Source organism: Pristiophorus japonicus, chromosome 7 (assembly GCF_044704955.1).
Source record: "Pristiophorus japonicus isolate sPriJap1 chromosome 7, sPriJap1.hap1, whole genome shotgun sequence".
Lineage (NCBI taxonomy): Eukaryota > Metazoa > Chordata > Chondrichthyes > Pristiophoridae > Pristiophorus > Pristiophorus japonicus.
In genome coordinates, this window is record NC_091983.1 from 194,187,732 (window position 1) to 194,207,327 (window position 19,596).

The 19,596-nt window shown below is 44.9% G+C and overlaps 1 protein-coding gene across 1 annotated transcript; it reads left to right on the forward strand.

The window, feature by feature from the left end:
* The first annotated feature begins 6,779 nt into the window (after positions 1-6,779).
* Positions 6,780-17,106, forward strand: LOC139266920 (putative uncharacterized protein C6orf183). Its single transcript, XM_070884548.1, has 5 exons — positions 6,780-6,820; positions 7,315-7,542; positions 8,539-8,611; positions 14,249-14,359; positions 17,089-17,106. Exons 2-5 carry the CDS (start codon positions 7,406-7,408, stop codon positions 17,104-17,106), a joined length of 339 nt encoding a protein of 112 aa, XP_070740649.1. The 5' UTR covers positions 6,780-6,820; positions 7,315-7,405.
* Positions 17,107-19,596: the final 2,490 nt, after the last annotated feature.

Genomic DNA, 19,596 nt, shown 5'->3' on the forward strand with positions numbered 1-19,596 from the left:
AATTCACCAGCCAATCACTTACCCACTTGGCTGTGATGTCACACTTAGATTTCTTTTTACTTCTTTGTTTTACCTTCGGCCTCTGCACCAGCTGGCCCCTCGGACTGCCACCGCTCCCACTCGCTGCCACCATCCTTTATCCGCTGCCGCTCCTCTCGCGATGCTGGCCCCTTGGACTGCTGCCGCCATCCTTTATCCTCCCGCACCGCTCCTCTCGCGATGCTGGCCCCTCAGACTGCTGTTAGTCGTTTATTGATAATTCCAGAGTGAGGATCACACATGGTGGCCTGCCTTTTTTACTAGGCCAGGCACACCTGTATAGGTAACCTGCAAGTCTCCCAGTGCGGTGCCCTCTGGTGGCACACCTTGTAATAATACAAGCAATAACCATGTAGGATACATGACATCTCACTCTCCCAAGCCTTTTGTGCAAATCGCCTCTGCATTGATTGTGCTCGGGGCTTAGCTCTATCTGGTTGACCCTTGGCGGGTTATTTCTATCTTGGGTGAGTGGTTGGTGTTTTGTTGGCAGTAGAGTGCTAGTGGTTTCTGTTTGTGTGCCCAAGACCACTCCATTCTCTTCCCTCCCCACATATAGATTGTGTCGGAGGCTCATTACATTCATATACATTCATGTCCAGAAATAAAAAGTGCATTAACATCATTACATTTGTGGTTCATTTGTGAGGCAAGTACATTCGACTGGTGAGATACATTCTTGATATGTACTGGGAATCGGTATGGGTGTCAGCACAGGTGAGTAAGGACAAGCTAGTTCCAGAACTGCTGGATGGTGTCCAGCTAGTCTTGTGGTGGCGCGGTGCCCAGTGCTGGCAGTGGGAACCCAGTTGGCTCAAGTTGTCTGCTCTCGGGGCTTTTGCCGTTGCTCCTAGTGTCTGGCAGGTTCACAGATGCCTGTGACCTCCCTGTCCTTTCCTTGTGCTCTGGATCGCTGCTGCTCCCTGAGGAGCCGTCGTCTAACAGTGCACAGTGAACTGCTGACTCGCTTGCCTGGGCGTTGTTTGGTTTGGGATCCTGGCTGGTCCCGGTCCCATTTGCGAGGACTGTTGCGGGTGACCCTTCATTCCCGGGTATGGCCTTGGTGGCAATGGGGTCTGGGGGCTGCGTCTTGGCACAGTTTGTTCTTTCAGGCTCGTGGTGGTTGGTGCCTGAGAGTGGAGCTGGTCAGGAGCAGGGTATCGATACCGGTGCTGTTGCTCTCCTGAGATCGCTTGCTCTGCAGCTCGTATGTATTGGCTGCTTGTGACCACACTCCATGGTGCATACCTCTGGTCCCAGGGAAACATTGGGTAGCTCGCTGGACCTGTGTGCTCCCGATGGGTGTCTGCCCGCTGCATTGACTGTATGCAGTTGAAATCCTACATCGCACAACGTTTCATTACTCATTGTAAATAACCTGTAGCTCCGATCACGATCGCGTGCCTTTTCTTTGCTTATTGCATGTACACAATGCTGATCATCAATTACACATTTTACATCGAACTCACAGTTGCTCTTACATTGATTAAAAATGTGGAACTGTCCCTTTAAGTTTGGTGGGTTGCAGGCCTCCTTTAAGAGAGCCTTGCTATCTTTACCCCAATCCTTTTCTCTGTTTGGTGCCACATGTTGCTCCATCAGCGCTGCACCTCGTGGTCCAGCTGCCGCCATTTTTTTCTTCAGCGCTTCACCTCGTGGTTTGGGCGCCATCTTTCCTCCATCCATGATGTCAACTGCAATGATCCTCTTCTCCATAGGTTCTGCCACCGAAGCTGGAAGTTGCCAATTATTATTTTCTTTCTCTGGAGTCCTGCCACTGGAGCCTGGAAGGTGCGTTTGGGTCGTCTCAGCTGGATCATCTCCTCGAAGTCGTGCTGAGCAGTCTGTGCCTTGGGTACTGTGTTGGTCTGCTCTCTGGGGCTGGGTCCACCCTCGGGTGAGGGCTTGCTTTGCCTCTGAGTGCGGAGGACGTCGATCATTGGAGGGATGAAGTCTTCCCAACTCCAATGGATCTTCTCCATCCACTTTCTTCTGAGTGGCGTTGGTCCGTCACATGCAACAATCCACAGGGGTAACTTGTGCACCGGGCCATCATGGAGTACCTTTACATCCGCACTACCAACGATTGGGATAAGTTCATCGATGTAGGTGCACAGCTTTGCCTGAACCGGGACCAACTTGGGTCATTCAGCTTGATTGTCCCATAGCCTCTCAAAGGCTTCTTGATTCATTACTGACTGGCTTGCCCCCGTGTCCACTTCCATGAAGACTGGAATGCCATTTATCTCGACTTCCATCCTCAACGGGGAACACTCGGTGGTGCAGGTAAACATGCTATATACCTCATCGTGGGGCTGAGCTGCCTCTCTGCTTATTGTTTCATAATCCTCGCTGGATTCATGGCCATCTGCAGACTCTTCATCAACACAGAGTCATATTTTCTTTACACATTCGCTGGAGATGGCCCTTTGTGCTGCAGCCTTTACACATATAGTCTTTAAAACAGCACTGGTGAGCCCTGTGATTCCCTCCACAACGCCAACATGGAGCTACTCAATTAGCCCTCCTCGACAGACTCTGAGTTAAGGGACTCGGGGGCCTGTTCTCTCTTCCCTGAGAAGGTTCACGATCTACAGTCCAGCCTCTAAAAGAAGCCATTCTGTGCACAGTTCTTGTCGGGTTTGAGTCCTGAGGATGAGTCATCTGCCTAGAGCTTCAGGTCGAGGTCATGAATGCCTGGCTCACGGAGCTGGCCTTCTGCAATGTGACTGTAATGTCCGCAGACAGTAGCTTATGAAGAAGGCCCTCATGGCCGATTCCAATGACAAAGATGTCCCACAGCGCTTCGGTGAGGTGGTTGCCGAAATCACACGGTGTAGCCACCAGCCTCCTGAGGTCTGCAGCATATTTCACGATTTCCTGGCCTTTGGGCCGTCGGTGTGTATAGAACCGGTGTCTGGCTGTGAGGATGCTCTATTTAGATCAGCTCTTGGATCAGCGTTACAAGCTCCTCGTACGTCTTGGTCATTGTCTTCGCTGGTCCCAGCAAGTCCCTGACGAGGCCATAGACAGTGGACCCACAACTGATTAGCAGGATAACTCTGCACTTATCAACCAAGTGTGGCCGGATTGTCGCCTGCCAGGTCGTTTGCTGTGAAGAAGTGGTCGGGCCTCTACACAAAGGCGTCCCAATCATCATCATCGGCAAACTGCCGCAATATACCAAGAGTAGCTATTTTCGTGTGAAGGTCCGTAATCCCGTGGCTAATTGTTATGTCTTTAGATGCTCTGATAGTGACTCCACGAGGCAATGTGTTGTACTTGAACTATAGAGACCTTAGTCCTTTATTGATAACTCCAGAGTGAGGATCACACATGGTGGCCTGCCTTTTATACTAGGCCAGGCACACCTGTACAGGTAACCTGAATAGTACAAGCAGTAACCATGTCGGATACATGAGAAATCTGTTTTTTGTTGTGTTGATTTAGGGATAAATATTGGCCAGGACACCGGGGATAACTCCCTTGCTCTTCTTGGAAATAGTGCCATGAAATCTTTTCCGTCACCTGAGAGCAGAGTTTAACGTCTCATTTGAAAGACGGCACCTCGGCCAGTGCAGCACTCCCTCAGCACTGCACTGGACTGTCAACCTAGATTTATGTGCTCAAGTCCCTGGAGTGGGACATGAACCCACAACCTTCTAACTCAGAGGCGAGCATGCTACCTTCTGAGCCACAGTTGACACTGTCCAGATATTTCCTCATGCCTGGGGAAGAATTTGGAGGGGAAGGATCCGTTGTCGGTGGTCCACGAAGGAACCAGCAACATAGGTAGAACTAGGAATGAGATTCTGCTGAGAGAGTTTGAGGAGCCAGGGTCCAAATTAAAACGCAGAACCTCAAAGGTAATAATATCTGGATTGTTACCTGAGCAACGTGCAAATTGGCATAGGGATAAGCAGATCAGAGAGTTAAATGCATGCTGCAGCGTGGTGTGGGAGGAAGGGATTTCGATTCAGTGTACTCAGTACTGGGGAAAGAGGGAGCTGTTCCGTTGGGACGGGTTTCACTTAAATCAGGCTGCAACCAGTGCCCTGGCAGATCGAAAACTAAAGCTGTAGATAGGGTTTTAAACTTTAAAAAAAAGTGGGAGGGTGGGGTCAGCTGAGGAGAAATTTAGAAATCTAAAGAGAAAAGTCAAGGCAGTGTAGCAATTTGGAAGGACTGGGGAAAGAGGGAGCTGTTCCGTTGGGACGGGTTTCACTTAAATCAGGCTGCGAATGATATAGATGACCAGGGAATAAATAAAGAAAGGGAGTAAAAAGATAGTTAAAAATAAAGCGAGAGGACCTGCTATTAAAAATGAGATAAACCTTCAATACAGCAATGCACAGTATCTGTAATAAAGGGGATCTGGAGGTAATAATATGTTGCAAGGAACCTTTCTGTAGTAGAGATTACTGATAGAAAAATCAGAACTGGAAATTAAACATTGCAGGGTGCAACATATTTAGAAAAGTTAGAGACGGAAAAAAGGTGTGCTTATTAGATAAATTAACGGCAGTAGAAAAAAGTGACACAGCTATAAGACAGAAATAGAATCCATGTGGCTAGAGATAAAAGATAATAAAGGATCAACCACTAATAGGAGTAGTCTACAGGCCAACTAATATGCAAACAAATTAGGGAAATTAGTAAAAAACATAGAATAATAATCATGGGGGATTTCAACTTCCCCAAATTAATTGGCCAGACGATGTAGGTAAAGGAGATAAGGGAATGGAGTTCCTACAATGTGTACAGGACTTCTTTCTAATCCAATATGTAAGAAGCCCGATGAGGGAGGATTCGCTATCTGTTGGGGTAAAAAGAAGACTTTTCTTCACGGTGGACTCCCTGATATAAGGAATCGATACCTGCCCGCCCGTTAATGCCACCACGGAATCACTCAGACGAAACCTCGGTTCAACCGGTCTTTTTCAAGCATGCAGGGGAAGAGTTCACGGATGAACCTTCTAAGAACAGAGGTTTCTACATCAACAGTTATACATTTTCTGAGGTATGTGACCCTCTTACAAAACCACCGATTGGCCTACTGCTTATCAGCAAAGTTTCATTGACCCTTATCAGACTGGCTCTGAGTGGTTCCCCCAACCTTTCCATCTTCCATCACCTGTCAGTCTTATGGAATGTGTTTTTTAGTAGCGTCAACTTTGCCTCGGTTCCTCATGACGTGTTGATTAACCTTGTTTCCCAGGGTGGTGCCTCCTTATCCCTCTCCCAAGAACTCTAGTCAAAACTACCAGTCAATACTATCCCATTCCCATGCTGCTATAATCTATGTTCCCAAACAACTTACTCTCTACTGTCCTTGGCAAGTGTTGTTCTGTACTGAATCTGTTGTTTCCATCTTCTATCAGTCTGTGCTAGGGTTCAATGCATTGTTGGTTACTTATGATGGTTCATTTACCAGCAAGCTTTGCTTTTTAGCTGTTCTCCATTTTAAAACCCATTTGTAAGTGAGTTTTATAAGCGAGCTTTACATGCATATAAGCGAATGTCTACTTCCACTTTGGTGACAGTATTTTATCCCCTTACAATACTCTACCCCCTTACACTATTGGATCTAGTAATGGGGAATGAACCAGAGCAGATAAGAGAAGTAAAAGTAGAGCAATATCTAGGAAATAGTGACCATAATATAACACACTTTAAGATAAAAAAATTGAGAAGGAATAAGTATGACGAAGACATGGGTAATAGCTGGAGAATAGGCCAATTTTGAGGGGCTGAGAATAGAACCTGGAACAATAAAATGGACAACAATATTGGCAAACAATGATGTGGAACAACAATGGGAAATGTTTAAAACTGTATTCAACAGAGTCCAGGAAAATATATTCCGCTAAAAACAAGAACAAGCTAAACATGAATGAGCCACCATAGATGAATAAAGGGTAAGGAAAGCATACACTAAGTACATGGGCAACAGGGGAGAACAGGAGAAGGGAGAATAGGAAGAGATTAGAAGTCAACAAAAATTAAGAGGGCAAAGAGGAACTATGAAATTAAATTATCAGGGAATATAAAACAAAATAGTAAAACATTCTATTAGCACATAAATAAAAAAAGGAAAGTCAGAATGGGAATAGGGCCACTAAGGATAAAACCACAGGCAACGATAGTGACATGGTAAAAATATTAAATAATTACTTTGCTTCAGTATTTACTAGACAGATCAGGTGGACTTGACATCGGCAGACTGGTTGGGCCAAATAGCCTGTTTCTGTGCTGTATATTCTTTGTAATTTTATGTAATTACTAAATTTGCAGCCTACCAATGTAGCAGTACTTTTATTTTTTGTTGAATTGATTGATTTTTTTATAATTTTGGGGATCTAAAACCAGACTTTTTTAATGCTAATTATGAAAAAAATTGGTACAATTTGAACCGAGACTACCTATATTACTTATGGAGCTGCATCAATCTGCAGATACAGCGGTTGCAGAATCTGGCACTGCTGAATCAATCACCTCCCTGACTTGTGCAGCGTACACGCGTTGCTATAGCTACAAATGGACGAGTCTGAGCGCCGAGGAGGGGGAAGTCAATAAATGTTTAAGTGTTTTAAGGGCGTTAAAGAATAACGTGAGACAAGATGAGTGGTTTAGAGATGAATGGCCCAGACGCCGCAATAAGTGAGAGAAGATTGGACAATTGTGAATGTTGATATTGTTGCCCTGGTGACTCCCCGCCCTCCCGCGACACATGGCTCACTGACACTCTGCTCAGATTTGTTGGTGAGATTTTCACGTCCAGGTTTGGGAAATGCTTTTAAAAACTCTTCTGGATATCTTCTGATAGAGTAAAACAGATTAAAATGCTGGTTTGCAACTTATTATTCGTGTGATTCCCGCGGCAAAAAGCAAGCCCATGTTGCTATTCCGCAAAGGGCTTTTAATCTCAAGTGACGGGCTGTTTGACGCCGGAATTGTAAACAGCTCGAGTTCTACAGGTAGAATCCGAGAGTTAAACGACATAAAAACAGACTAGAGGCTGTTAAGTGACTGACTTTGGTTATTTGAACCCCAGCCATTTTAACTGTTGTACAAGCACTGACGCCGTCCATTGCCTTTCGATATAACAATTGGAATAAAGCGGCTTTTTAAAAAAATCAAATGTTTCAAGGGTCAGAGTGACATTGCGGAAATATTTTGGTTGTCGCTTTCGTGTCGTTGTAGTGCAGAATCGGTCTAAATTGGTGTAGGGAAATACAGAAATGTACTTATTTCATGTGTTATTCAATTTGCCAGCCTTGGCTCAGTGGCAGCACTCTCGCCTCTGAGCCAGAAGACTTAGGGTTCAAGTCCTACGCCAGCGACTTGGTAGCCAGTCTTGTGAGCAATGGGTGAAACGTACAAAGTCTCCGCTACTGCAAGGATCCGGATTATGGAGAATGAGTTGGCTGGAGAGCTGGCAGAACTAAAGTTAGAGATTGAAGAAAATGGAATGTTACAAGGAGCACATACACGCCCTTTCAGGTAACATTGAGTAAGCACTGCTCCATTGATGTTTTTTGTTACATTTTGAAATACGCAGCACAAATGTGCAGTTTAAAAAAAACACTACTCGTGTGCTCGCACAAATAAAGCAAAAAGCCTAACCAGTATCATACTGAAATTGTAAGAAAGCTACTGTGGTGTCCCGATGCATTTCACCATGACGTGATGGGATGTATCTTCTGATGCCTATTCATTTGTGCAACACTAAGAGTACATTTACAATGCAAGTTTAGCATCATTGTGAAGTGATTTAAACTTTGGACCAGTGAGTGTAAATCTGGAATTAGGTTTTGATCATGACTCTGGAGCAAGTGGAATGATAGTAATATCATATAACTTTGGTTTGACCGCTCCTGGAGTGTATATCCATGTATATATACTTGTAAACTTAACTGACTATTTTTTTCCTATTCCTAAACATTTAACTTTCTAACTTTTGGGAGTTGGCATTCAGCATTTATCAAGGCAAGTGCAGAATACTCCCCTGAACAAGATAGTTAAATTTCTAGCCAGGCAAGAGCCAAGCAATATTCTGCCCGTCTGAAACCTGAACTACAACTACAGGTCTCAAATTGGTAGCTTCGGTGTTAATGCATCCTAAGGTTGAATCTTTACAATATTTTGCACTAAAAAAAATTGCCCTGAATTTGCAGTCGACATGCCGGCGAACTGTCAGCATTCGCCGTCATACGGCCTTTGAAACTGGCCGCAAGTTTAGGGTTTCCGTACATGCTAAATCCCAAACTTGCAATCTGTCATGTTACACATATGCTTTGCTGCGTCTTTCACCATTGATTTTTACTGATAGAAATCAATTTGCTGAAATAACCAATCAATGCTTAGAATCCACCAACTGCAGTAAACAGCACAGATAACCAATTGATATAATTGATTTTAAACACTTCGTAATGCCCTTGCATCTCACAATGTGACATCGTTCCTACTTTCACTTTAATGTGTTTGCATTTTTTTCAGTTCTGTTTGCACACCGAAGGACATTTCATATTTCAGAAAGGAACGCGAACTGCTCTTGAAGAAGGGTTTGCAGGTAAACGTTCAGAAATGTTAAAGTGCACATAGCATGGGGAGCAGTGCCTGGCAGTAAGGAAGCAGTAGCAGGACATTTGGAAAAGCATAATTCAATCAAGCAGAGTCAGCATGGTTTTATGAAAGGGAAATCATGTTTGACAAATTTGTTGGAGCTCTTTGAAGATGTAACAAATGGATAAGTGGGAACCAGTGGATATGGTGTATTTGGATTTCCAGAAGGCATTCGATAAGGTGCCATATAAAAGGTTACTGCACAAGATAAGAGTTCATGGGGTTGGGGGTAATATATTAGCATGAATAGATGATTAGCTAACTAACAGAAAACAGAGATTCGGGATAAATGGGTAATTTTACGGTTGGGAAACAGTAACTAGTGGGATGCTGCAGGTATCGGTGCTAGGGCCTCAACTATTTACAATCTACATTAATGACTTGGATGAAGGGACCTAGTGTAATGTAGCCAAGTTTGCTGATGATACAAAGATGGATGGGAGAGCAAATTGTGAGGAGGACACAACAATCTGCAAAGGGATATAGACAGGCTAAGTGAGTGGGCAACAATTTTACAGATGGAGTATAATGTGGGAAAATGTGAGGTTATCCACTTTGGCAGAAAAAATAGAAAAGCAAATTATACTTTAAATGGAGAAAAATTGCAAAGTACTGCAGTACAGAGGGACCTGGGGGTCCTTGCGCATGAAACACAAAAGGTTAGTATGCAGGTACAGCAAGTAATCAGGAAGGCAAATGGAATGTTGGCCTTTATTGTAAGGGGGATAGAGTATAAAAGCAGAGAAGTCCTGCTACAACTGTATAGGGTATTGGTGAGGCCACACCTAGGGGTCGAAATTGGTCCACATACCGCCCCCTACTGCCCACGTACCACAGACATACCATCCAAAAATGCGATTTTGGTCAATACCGCTGACATATCACTGGAGCTGCATACCTTCCTGGAAAAGGTAGTTTTACATAAGTGGGCGGGAATGGGCGGAGTACATGGATCCGCCATTTTGGAAATCGGGAACTGTCAGCTAAAGCAGCACTTCTATCTCTGAGATGAACAGTGATTTTACAGTGTGATTTTGATTGGAAAAGATATATTTACTATTACTGAGTAACTTATTAAGATAGAACTCATTTTAGTTATATTTTTTTAATTGAAAAATATTGTGGAGATTTAAAAAGAATGGGGCCTCTATTATCTCAGCCTGTATTGCTGACAACCTGTCTAATGGAGGAACCGGATGTGAGGAAGTTTATTGAGAAGAGTTATAAGGGTAATGGAAGAGGTCGCAGAATGATGATGATGATGATGAGGAGGAGGCCTTACCCACAAAGGATATTCAGGGAAAAGTTTAACCCTGTACAAGAGTGCTTAAATTCAATTCAAACATTTATGTAAAAATGTAAAAAATATATAACAATTTTAAAACTTTGTAAAACTTACAACTTTAATAACAACTTTAATAACAACTTTAATAACAACTTTAATAACAACTTTAATAACAACTTTAATAACAACTTTAATAACAACTTTAATAACAACTTTAACAAAACTTTTACACCTTTAATAAACTTTTACAAATATAACCTCAATTACAACAAAAAGACCCTTTACTTTCCCTGCCCACACCCTCTGCCCCTTCCACGCCCACGTGCTACACCACCCTTGGGACTATTCCCCCCTTTCTTACTCCCGCCCTTCCCTTTCCCAGTGCCCATGGGCATGGACCTCCCCATGTTGATACCAAGCCGGCGTGCAGCACCGCACCCCAAGTGCCGTTGTTGTCATTGGGGTGGGATGGGGGGGGGCGGTCAGACATTGCAGGCGCAATAACTGGGGCCTCAGGAGAAGCTTGCAATGTGGAAGGCGAGGCTTCAGGGCTGGGAGATGATGTCAGCTCCCCAGCTTCAGGTGCTGTTGACCTGACTACCATGGCACGGGGTGTGGGGGAGGGGTGTTCCGCGCCATGTCCCGATCCCGTTAATTGCCGCATGGCTTCGACGGTGTTGGCGATCCGCTCTATCGCAGCAATCATACGCAACCTTTCCTCTGACTGCCACTCTGATAGAGCTGCGATGTTTGTGGCTATTGTAGTCATGGCCTTGAGCAGCTCTCGACCTTGTCGATGCTGGCCTGTGACAGACGCACCATGTCCTGGTATACGCCTACAGCAACCTCCATCGCTGCGGCAAAGGCCCTGCAACACTGGGGGTGCCTTGCTGCGCACGGCTTGGTCCAGCAGAATCAGAGGAGCCATGGGGGAATCCCCTGATTACAGATTCCGTGGTGGAAGATGTTCCAGCTGTCCCACATGGAGCTGGTGTATCTCCTCCGTCTTCACCCTCAGCTCCACCTCCACTGGCTGCCGGATCAGCGGCTGTTCCTGTTCCTCTTCATCTTCCTCATCAGGAGAGGGCTGTGTGATGCCAGAGGTGGAGGCAGTGGGTCTATCATCTGTGTCGCTGTGGTCTGAATCATCCGAGTCTGGAAGTACAAAACAACATTTAAAAAAGCTGGGCACCAGGGGAGTGGTCAGGGTTACATTAGTACATAGTGCAGTAACTTATCGTAGTCTTACTTAAATGTCCACCACAGCTGCAGTACTGAATTACATATCGAAGACAGAATACATATATGCATTGCGTTACATGCCCCCAACAATCCAATGCATCACATGAGGCCAATATTACAGTGCAATAAATTTACATTACATTACATCAGGCCAACATTACAGTACAGGTTGAGCCTCCATTATCTGGAACCCACGGGACCTGGCCTGTTCTGGATAAGGGATTTTTCCAGACCAGGGGTGGTCACATTAAATTGGATGGTACAGGTACTGAGCAAGGGGATATGGGGCTGGCTGGCTTGGGGCTGGGAGTGGGGCAGAAAGCTCATGGGGGTGGGGGGGCGGTGGATCTCGGGGTCAGACCAGCGATTGCGGGAGTCGGCTTCATTTGTTCATGTCGGAATTCTGCGCATGCGCCACCCGGTGGCCGGTAATGGTTCTGGACGAGGGGTGGTTCTGGATAAGAGAGATCTGGATAAGGGAGGTTCAACCTGTACAATAATCTTACATTACATTACATCAGGCCAACATTACAGTTACAGTTACATTACATGACATGAGAGGACCGCAACACAGACTTCATTTTATTCAACTTACCATCTTCTTGTGTGAGTGGGTCAGCTCCAATGCCGGTGGTGGCACGGTTGCTATCCCCAACCAGGGACAGGGCACGGATCTCAATATCAGTAAGAGGCTCCTGGGTTGTGGGTCCTCCCCTCGTGCGATGCTGATCGGCTGCGATTGCAGATGTCTTTTTCTGCAGAAAGTAAAGTAAATCAAAGTAAAAATCTTCAATCTATTTAACATCGCACACACACACACACACACACACACACACACACACACACACATTAAAAAAAGCACTGTATTGATCCTCTTGTCTCAATGCCTCAATGCCACTTCTTACGGCACCTTTCCCCGGTGCGTACCATCGTACTTTTAGAGGACACAGCCTCCCTGATCTCGTCCCATATTCGGTTGTACTCCTTTGAGGGGGGTCTTTCCACGACCACCCTTGGTTAGCTCAGAGTACCTCTCAGTTATCTGCTCCAGAAGGGCAGGTAACTCCGTCTCATCGAAGGCAGGCGCCCTCAACCTCCCCTCCTTCTCGATGTTCATGCACTTTGATGTATTTTTTAACATTGTCATAATCTTTTTACTGGTATGAATTTTGGTTTGTTAAATATCTCTTCTTGTCTTCAAAGTGAAGAATTATTAGTTGCTAGCAATTTACACTATGCTGTGTATTTTTAAACTCACTGCCCGTCGACTACCTTGCTGCTGTTCACTCTCTCTCTTCAACTCACTGTGCATGCGCGGGTGACCCCTGACTGCCGAAATCGCGGATAAAACGCTTATGTAAAAAAAACAGGGAAAAAAACTTGCGCATGCGCAGTTCTGTGTCGCACCGCCCATCGAACAGAAACTCAATCTGCATCGACTACTAAGATACATACCGCCCGATGCAGACCTCTGACATACTGCCGAGAAATGGGCGAACCTTGCGTGTCGACCAATTTTGGGCCCCTAGAGTGCTGCGTACAGTTTAGGTCTCCGTATTTAAGACAAAAGACAATTCAATGGGTAAGTTAAAAAAATATTTGTTTAAAATCTCATTTTGGACATAGAAATATCAGTTACTGATAAAAATATTCTGAAAAAGCATTTTTGGTGATTCATTTGTTTCATCAAAGAAACCAAGATTATGAACATTGACATAGCATGGGAAATGTTGGCAGTTACAATGGGAAAAGGGACACAAAGGCAATAACAGGAACTAAGGTTTGTAACCAGGATGTATGCATCCTACATAACATTATTAATAAGATATTGTTACCTCCGAACCGAAAGTGAGCGGACTATAGCCTGATGACAGCACAGATTGGAGAATCAGCATGGTGGGTAGAGCATCTAATTCATGATGTTCCCAATTTTCTGGCCATTAAAATCAGTGGCGTTTTCAGCCATGATTGTATTTAGACCTGATTCAGTTATTTTGGCAATACCTGTCATGGTGGATGCTGACAGACAGCATTCAGTGCCGTGAATGCAATCATGCTGACACTCCTGCTGAAGGATTAGTGATTCTAATGTAAATTTGTTAATGATAAGGAATAGTTGATTATCAGGAAAATATACAATCAGCTTATATATGATAAAGAAGTGCATTGTTGAAATGTTATTTTGCATTATAAAAACTGATAAAAGCAGAAATCTCGCAACACTACAACAGTGACTACACTCCAAAAGTATTTATTGGTTATAAAGTGCCTTGAGATGTCTGGTGGTCGTGAAAGGCACTATATAAATGCAAATACTTTTTCTTTTAAGGGGTGACATGAATCGATTTTAAACACCTACTCAGAATAAACTGAGAGTTCTTTCTATACAGTCCACCAGGTCCTTGCAGATGTGTATTTATTTTTGAAATACAAGTAGTTCTTTGTGGACAATGTTTTCTGTTTCAAAAAAACCTGAAGAAAACAAGAAATAATTAACTGCGACAGGTGGCACAGCATGTTGGTGGTTCAACAGACTGCGCCAAGGAGTGTTGGGATGTGGGTTTGTGCCAATAGTTCCTCACACAGCAAGTCCTCAGTCTCCACTGAGCTGCCAGGAGGAAGGAGAGGTTTGAAGCAGAAGACAGGCACTTTTCCACAGGGCAGGGTGCATCGACCTAAAGAGGAAAAAATAAATACATTGGCAAAAACAAAAATTTTAAAAGTTTACTTAATAAACAAATACTATTTGTAATATAGATGCAGATAATTCTTTAAGTAGGGACTTAGAACTTTAAAGCGGCAAAGGATTTTCTTTCAGCACCTATCAGGAAATTGGTTAATGGTCCATTGTAATACAGATCTGGTTAATGAAAATTAATAAGCAGACTCTCCAGTTGTAGCACCAAGACTTCACTGGTCCTATCTATGGCATTATGCAGTACACTGGAAAATTGTACTGCAGTAAAATTGGAAAACGTTCCCCACATCCGTTGGAAATCCTGGAACTACCTTTGTGGTGAATGGTTTAAACCACATTTTTGTTGTTTCTTTTGGTAGGTGGCTGAAGCAAAACCACTTCTAATTCAGGTGGATGTCATGCAGAGAGAGCTGGAGAGCTGTCTGAAACAGGAGTACACGGCCGATAGTTTACCTCTTCTCCTCCACCAGGTAACATAGCGTAAATAGATAAATAGTGTCAAGCGTTTTTCTCAATCTCTCTTTCTCGGCTGAAGGCACCGACTCTGGTACAATCAATGAGCACCAGTAACTCTCCAGTATTTTGCTCATGTAGCCATTCTTCATATGTGATCCAAGGCAGGATCTTCGGTGACAAGGGGATGTCACATGAGTGCCCAATCGTGCTGTTGCCACATGTTCACTCACTTTCACTATCCAGTGAGGGTCACTGGATCGCAATCACAAATGGGAACCCTGGTTGATTATTCCCCCTCCACTCAGGGTGTTGAGGTGAACTGTAGCATCTGAACTGCTGCCTCATCTGGGACTAGCTAACTTAGCACAAACCAAAGATTACTTGTGAGACCGTCTGGTTTATATGTGCCTATACCACACCACAATACACAGTCTATTTGTTCTTTGGGGGAACAAACAACATAGCTAAAGCTGCATTGCCTATTTTTGTCAGCTTCTATTACTGTGATTCAAATCTTATGTTTTAATTAAAAAAATGATGTAAATTTCCTTTTAACACAAATTTGTCTTGTATTAGAGGTATTTGGGGCCAAAATTGCCCCCCCTCCTAAGGCCCATTACCGCCTCTAAGAGGCAAGAATGGAGCGGATAGGACTCACCCATCCTAAATTGCCCCCGGGCCAGGAGCGACGGGAACGTGTTTCTGTGCCGCCCGTACTGCCGCCCCGTCGGGCACGCGCTGACCCCCTTCCAACCGGCGACATCCCCCTTTCCATCTCGCATGGGAAATTACCCCGTGGGAAATTGCCCCAAGGTCGGTGCCACTGACCGGTTTCGCCTGCGGGAAGCTGTGTGTGGCTGGGTGGCACGTCCGCCCTGAAAGGGGAGGGCGCACTGCCGCAGATGCCATTTTATTTTATTTGTCGGCCAACTCCAAGGTCGGCCCGACAATGGCAGCCACGGGTTCGACCGGGCAACCAACAGGCAGCACGGCACCTCCTCTTGGGTGCCAGGCCACTGGCCTGGCCGAAAACATCCCTGGTGGCCCAGAGGGCTTAACTAAACCCCATGCAGTACTCGCAGCAGTTCTCCTCTTTAACTGATGACTTGGAGCGGCTGCCGACCCGACACAACGGTACTTCCGCCCTGCAGCCGACCCGACATGGATTGGGGCGGAGAAAAAGCTTCAAAACTGGTGAGTGCGCCCACTCTGAGTCAGGGGGCAATTTTGGCTCCATTGTGTTTTTGGTAAAATGCTAGTTATGTAGGTGTAATACTGGATATGAATTGCTGTACAGTTAAGTTCGTACAGTTGATCTTGATAAGTTCCACAACAGGCATTCACATTGAAATGTGAACATTACATTTCAATGCACCTACTACTAGTTGCAACAGGTGATTGTCTGCAAATAATGTCTCCAACTATGGCCTCTTGTGCATCTTCCTCCCCCTTTGCCCCACCATTTTTAGCTATCAGTTCAGTTGCCAAGGCCCATGCTCTGGAATTCCTTCATAGCAAGGGGATTTGAGTATAGGAGCAGGGAGGTCTTACTGCAGTTGTACAGGGCCTTGGTGAGGCCACACCTTGAATATTGTGTACAGTTTTGGTCTCCTAATCTGAGGAAGGACATTCTTGCTATTGAGGGTGTGCTGCGAAGGTTCACCAGACTGATTCCTGGGATGGCAGGACTGACATATGAAGAAAGACTGGATCGCCTAGGCTTATATTCACTGGAATTTAGAAGAATGAGAGGGGATCTCATAGAAACATATAAAATTCTAACGGGATTGGACAGGTTAAATGCAGGAAGAATGTTCCCGATGTTGGGGAAGTCCAGAACCAGGGGTCACAGTCTAAGGATAAGGGGTAAGCCATTTAGTACCGAGATGAGGAGAAACTTCTTTACTCAGAGAATTATGAACCTGTGGAATTCTCTACCACAGAAAGTTGTTGAGGCCAATTCGTTAGATATATTCAAGAGTGAGTTAGATATGGCCCTTATGGCTAAAGGGATCAAGGGCTATGGAGAGAAAGCAGGATTGGAGTACTGAAGTTGCATGATCAGCCATGATCATATTGAATGGTGGTGCAGGCTCGAAGGGCCGAATGGCCTATTCCTGCACATTTTTTTTATGTTTCTATGTTTCTAAACCCCTCTGCATCTCCCTCTCTGCTTATAATCCACCTCTTTGACCAAGCTTTTGGCCATGCCTCCTAATATCTCCTTCTTTGTCTTGGCATCCATTTTTGTCGGATTACAACTCTATGAAGTGCTTTGGGATATTTTTCTACTATTTAAATGCAAGTTGTTGTTGTGTGGCAGTGGTCTATCTAAGGGAAAGGAAAGGTTATCCAAGGATCTCACCAGCTTTGTAATGAGCATATCCTGAGGGATGAGTGTGGAGCTGCATTAGGGGTAGCCTCTGAAAATTTGTCCCATATTTCATCAGAGAGGTGGCAAGCTATCAAAATGGAATAAAGTAAAATAGATATTACTTTTCTGATGTGGTCAGAGCTTCTTGCTTGTTCTGATAGTGAAATCTTGATCTATCTGAAGTTAAATATGATTGGTTGACTCTTGCCTCATAGCTCTGTGAAGCAGCAATGTGCATTGAGTTAGCACTACCAACATTGAGGTGAAAAGCATCATAAATTTAGTCAGCTTCATCCCATTGCATAGCGTGTGTATTTAAATCTGTTGCTGTTGTTTTCATTGAATATCATTTTTACTAGTTTTTTACAGATCGGATCCACCAGTTAGTTCAATGCAAATATCTGCACATGCTCAGATGGAAGAGATTTTGTCAGCATACCAATATTATTGAGCAACTTTATCCGCTGTATAAGGTAAGTCACAAATTGTAATCTGTGAACTCATTCAATAACAGTGCATGCAGCACCTAGGAAGTAATTTATTGCTGATTTTGCCATTTTGTTGAATATTGTATGATATATTGCAAGGGACAGAAGTTGCTTGGGAAAGAACGCCAAATAGTGAATGAGCTATTGGAGAAGATTTTAATCCCACTGCATTGCTAGTGTTATGTGGCTTTTTGAAGTGAAGCACTTTAGGATGTCTTGAATATGTGACAAGGTGCTCTTTCTATAAGATGCAAATGCTACTTGTTGGTATGAAAATCCAGTGATGATCTTACTCAATTCCCTCATTGGCAATAACATAAAATATTCATACTGCATCATTAGAAAGGGAACAGGGACAGAGCAATCTTCCTTCTCAGTAGCACTTTAAGTTCTACGTTCCCCACACAGATAACACTGGTGGTGTTTTGCAGTGATTTCTGTTTTCCGATGCCAAGAATGTGACAGCAGAACCCCTGTCCATGTTTGGATAGAGGCTGCCTTTGTTTTGCTCAGCAGCTAGTTTTCCTCTCAAAACCACAAGATACTTACAGATGAGAAAGGCCATTCGGCCCATCTTAATTCATCCTAACAGAACTCTCTCTTAGGCAGTCCCTCGGAGTCGAAGATGACTTGCTTCCACACTAAAAATGAGTTCTCAGGTGACCGATAAGACCAATGTGGGACCTATAGTCTCTATCACAGGTGGGGAAAATGGTGGTTGAAGGGACGGGTGGGTGGGGTGCTTGGGTTGTCCTGTGCTCCTTCCGCTTGCTCTCGGCAAAGAGGCTCGGCGCCTTCCTGAATGCTTCTCCACTTTGGGCGGTCTTGGGCTAGGGATTCCCAGGTATCGATGGAGATGTTGCACTTTTTCAGGAAGGCTTGCAGGGTGCACTTGAAGCATTTCCTCTGCCCACCTGGGGCTCACTTGCCGTGTCGGAGCTCCAAGCAGAGTGTTTGTTTTGGGAGTCTCGCATCGGGCATGCGGACGATGTGGCCCGTGCATCGGAGCTGATCGAGCGTGGTCAATGCTTCAATGCTGGGCATGTTAGCCTGAGCGAGAACACTGACGTTGGTGCACCTATCCTGCCAACGGATTTGCAGAATCTTGCGGAGGCAGCATTAGCGGTACTTCTCCAGTGTTTTGAGGTGCCTGCTGTATGTAGTCCATGTCTCTGAGCCATATAGGAGAACGGGTATCACTACTGCTCTGTAGACCATGAGCTTGGTGCCGAGTTTGAGGTCCTGGTCTTCAAACACTCTCTTTCTCAGGCGACCGAAAGCACACTGAAGGTGGTGTTGGACTTCGTCATTGATGTCTGCCCTTGTTGACAGTAAGCTCCCGAGGTATGGGAAATGGTCTACATTTTCCAAGGCCTCGTCGTGGATTTTGATAATCAGGGGGCAGTACTGTGTGGCCGGGGCAGGTTGGTAGAAGACTTTTGTCTCAAGGATGTTTAGTGTAATGCCCATGCTCTCATACACTTCGGTGAATGTGTTGACGATGGTTTGGAGTTTGACCTCCGAGTGTGTGCAGATGCAAGCATCATCTGTGTTATATATGTGGACTTGTATTTACTTTGTACAGCCACCAGAGGGCTCATCCCCTGGAGTCCCAAGGGATCCCATAATCCCTTGGGAGCACAGGTATTTAAGGAGGCTTCACAGGCTGTGGAGGCACTCTTGAGACCTGCAATAAACGACTACGGTCACACTTTACTTTGAGCTCACAGTGTTCAGTCAGACTCTTTCTCCATGCAAAACAACTGGCGACGAGATACAGATAGCGCACCCAAAGATCAGAGAACAGTGGACATCCTGGAGAAATTTTTGGAGGGAGATGATTGGAAAACTTTTGTGGAACAACTTGACCAATACTTCGTGGCCAACGAGCTAGATGGGGAAGAAAGCGCTGCCAAACGAAGGGCGATCCTCCTCACCATCTGTGGGGCACCAACATATGACCTCATGAAGAATATGCTCACTCCAGCGAAATCCACGGAGAAATCGTATGATGATTTGTGCACACTGGTCCGAAAGCATTTGAACCCGAAGGAAAGCGTTCTGATGGCAAGGTACCGGTTCTACACGTACAAAAGGTCTGAAGGCCAGGAAGTGGCGAGTTATGTGGCCGAGCTAAGACGCCTCGCAGGACATTGCGAATTTGAAGGACATTTGAAGCACATGCTCAGAGACGTTTTTGTACTTGGCATTGGCCATGAAACCATACTTCGCAAACTTTTGACTGCAGAGACCCCAACCTTGAGTAAGGCCATAGCGATAGCCCAGGCGTTCATTGCCACCAGTGACAATACGAAGCAAATCTCTCAGCACACAAATGCTGCTACAAGTACTGTGAACAAAGTGATGTTGTTTTCGAATCGTAACGTAC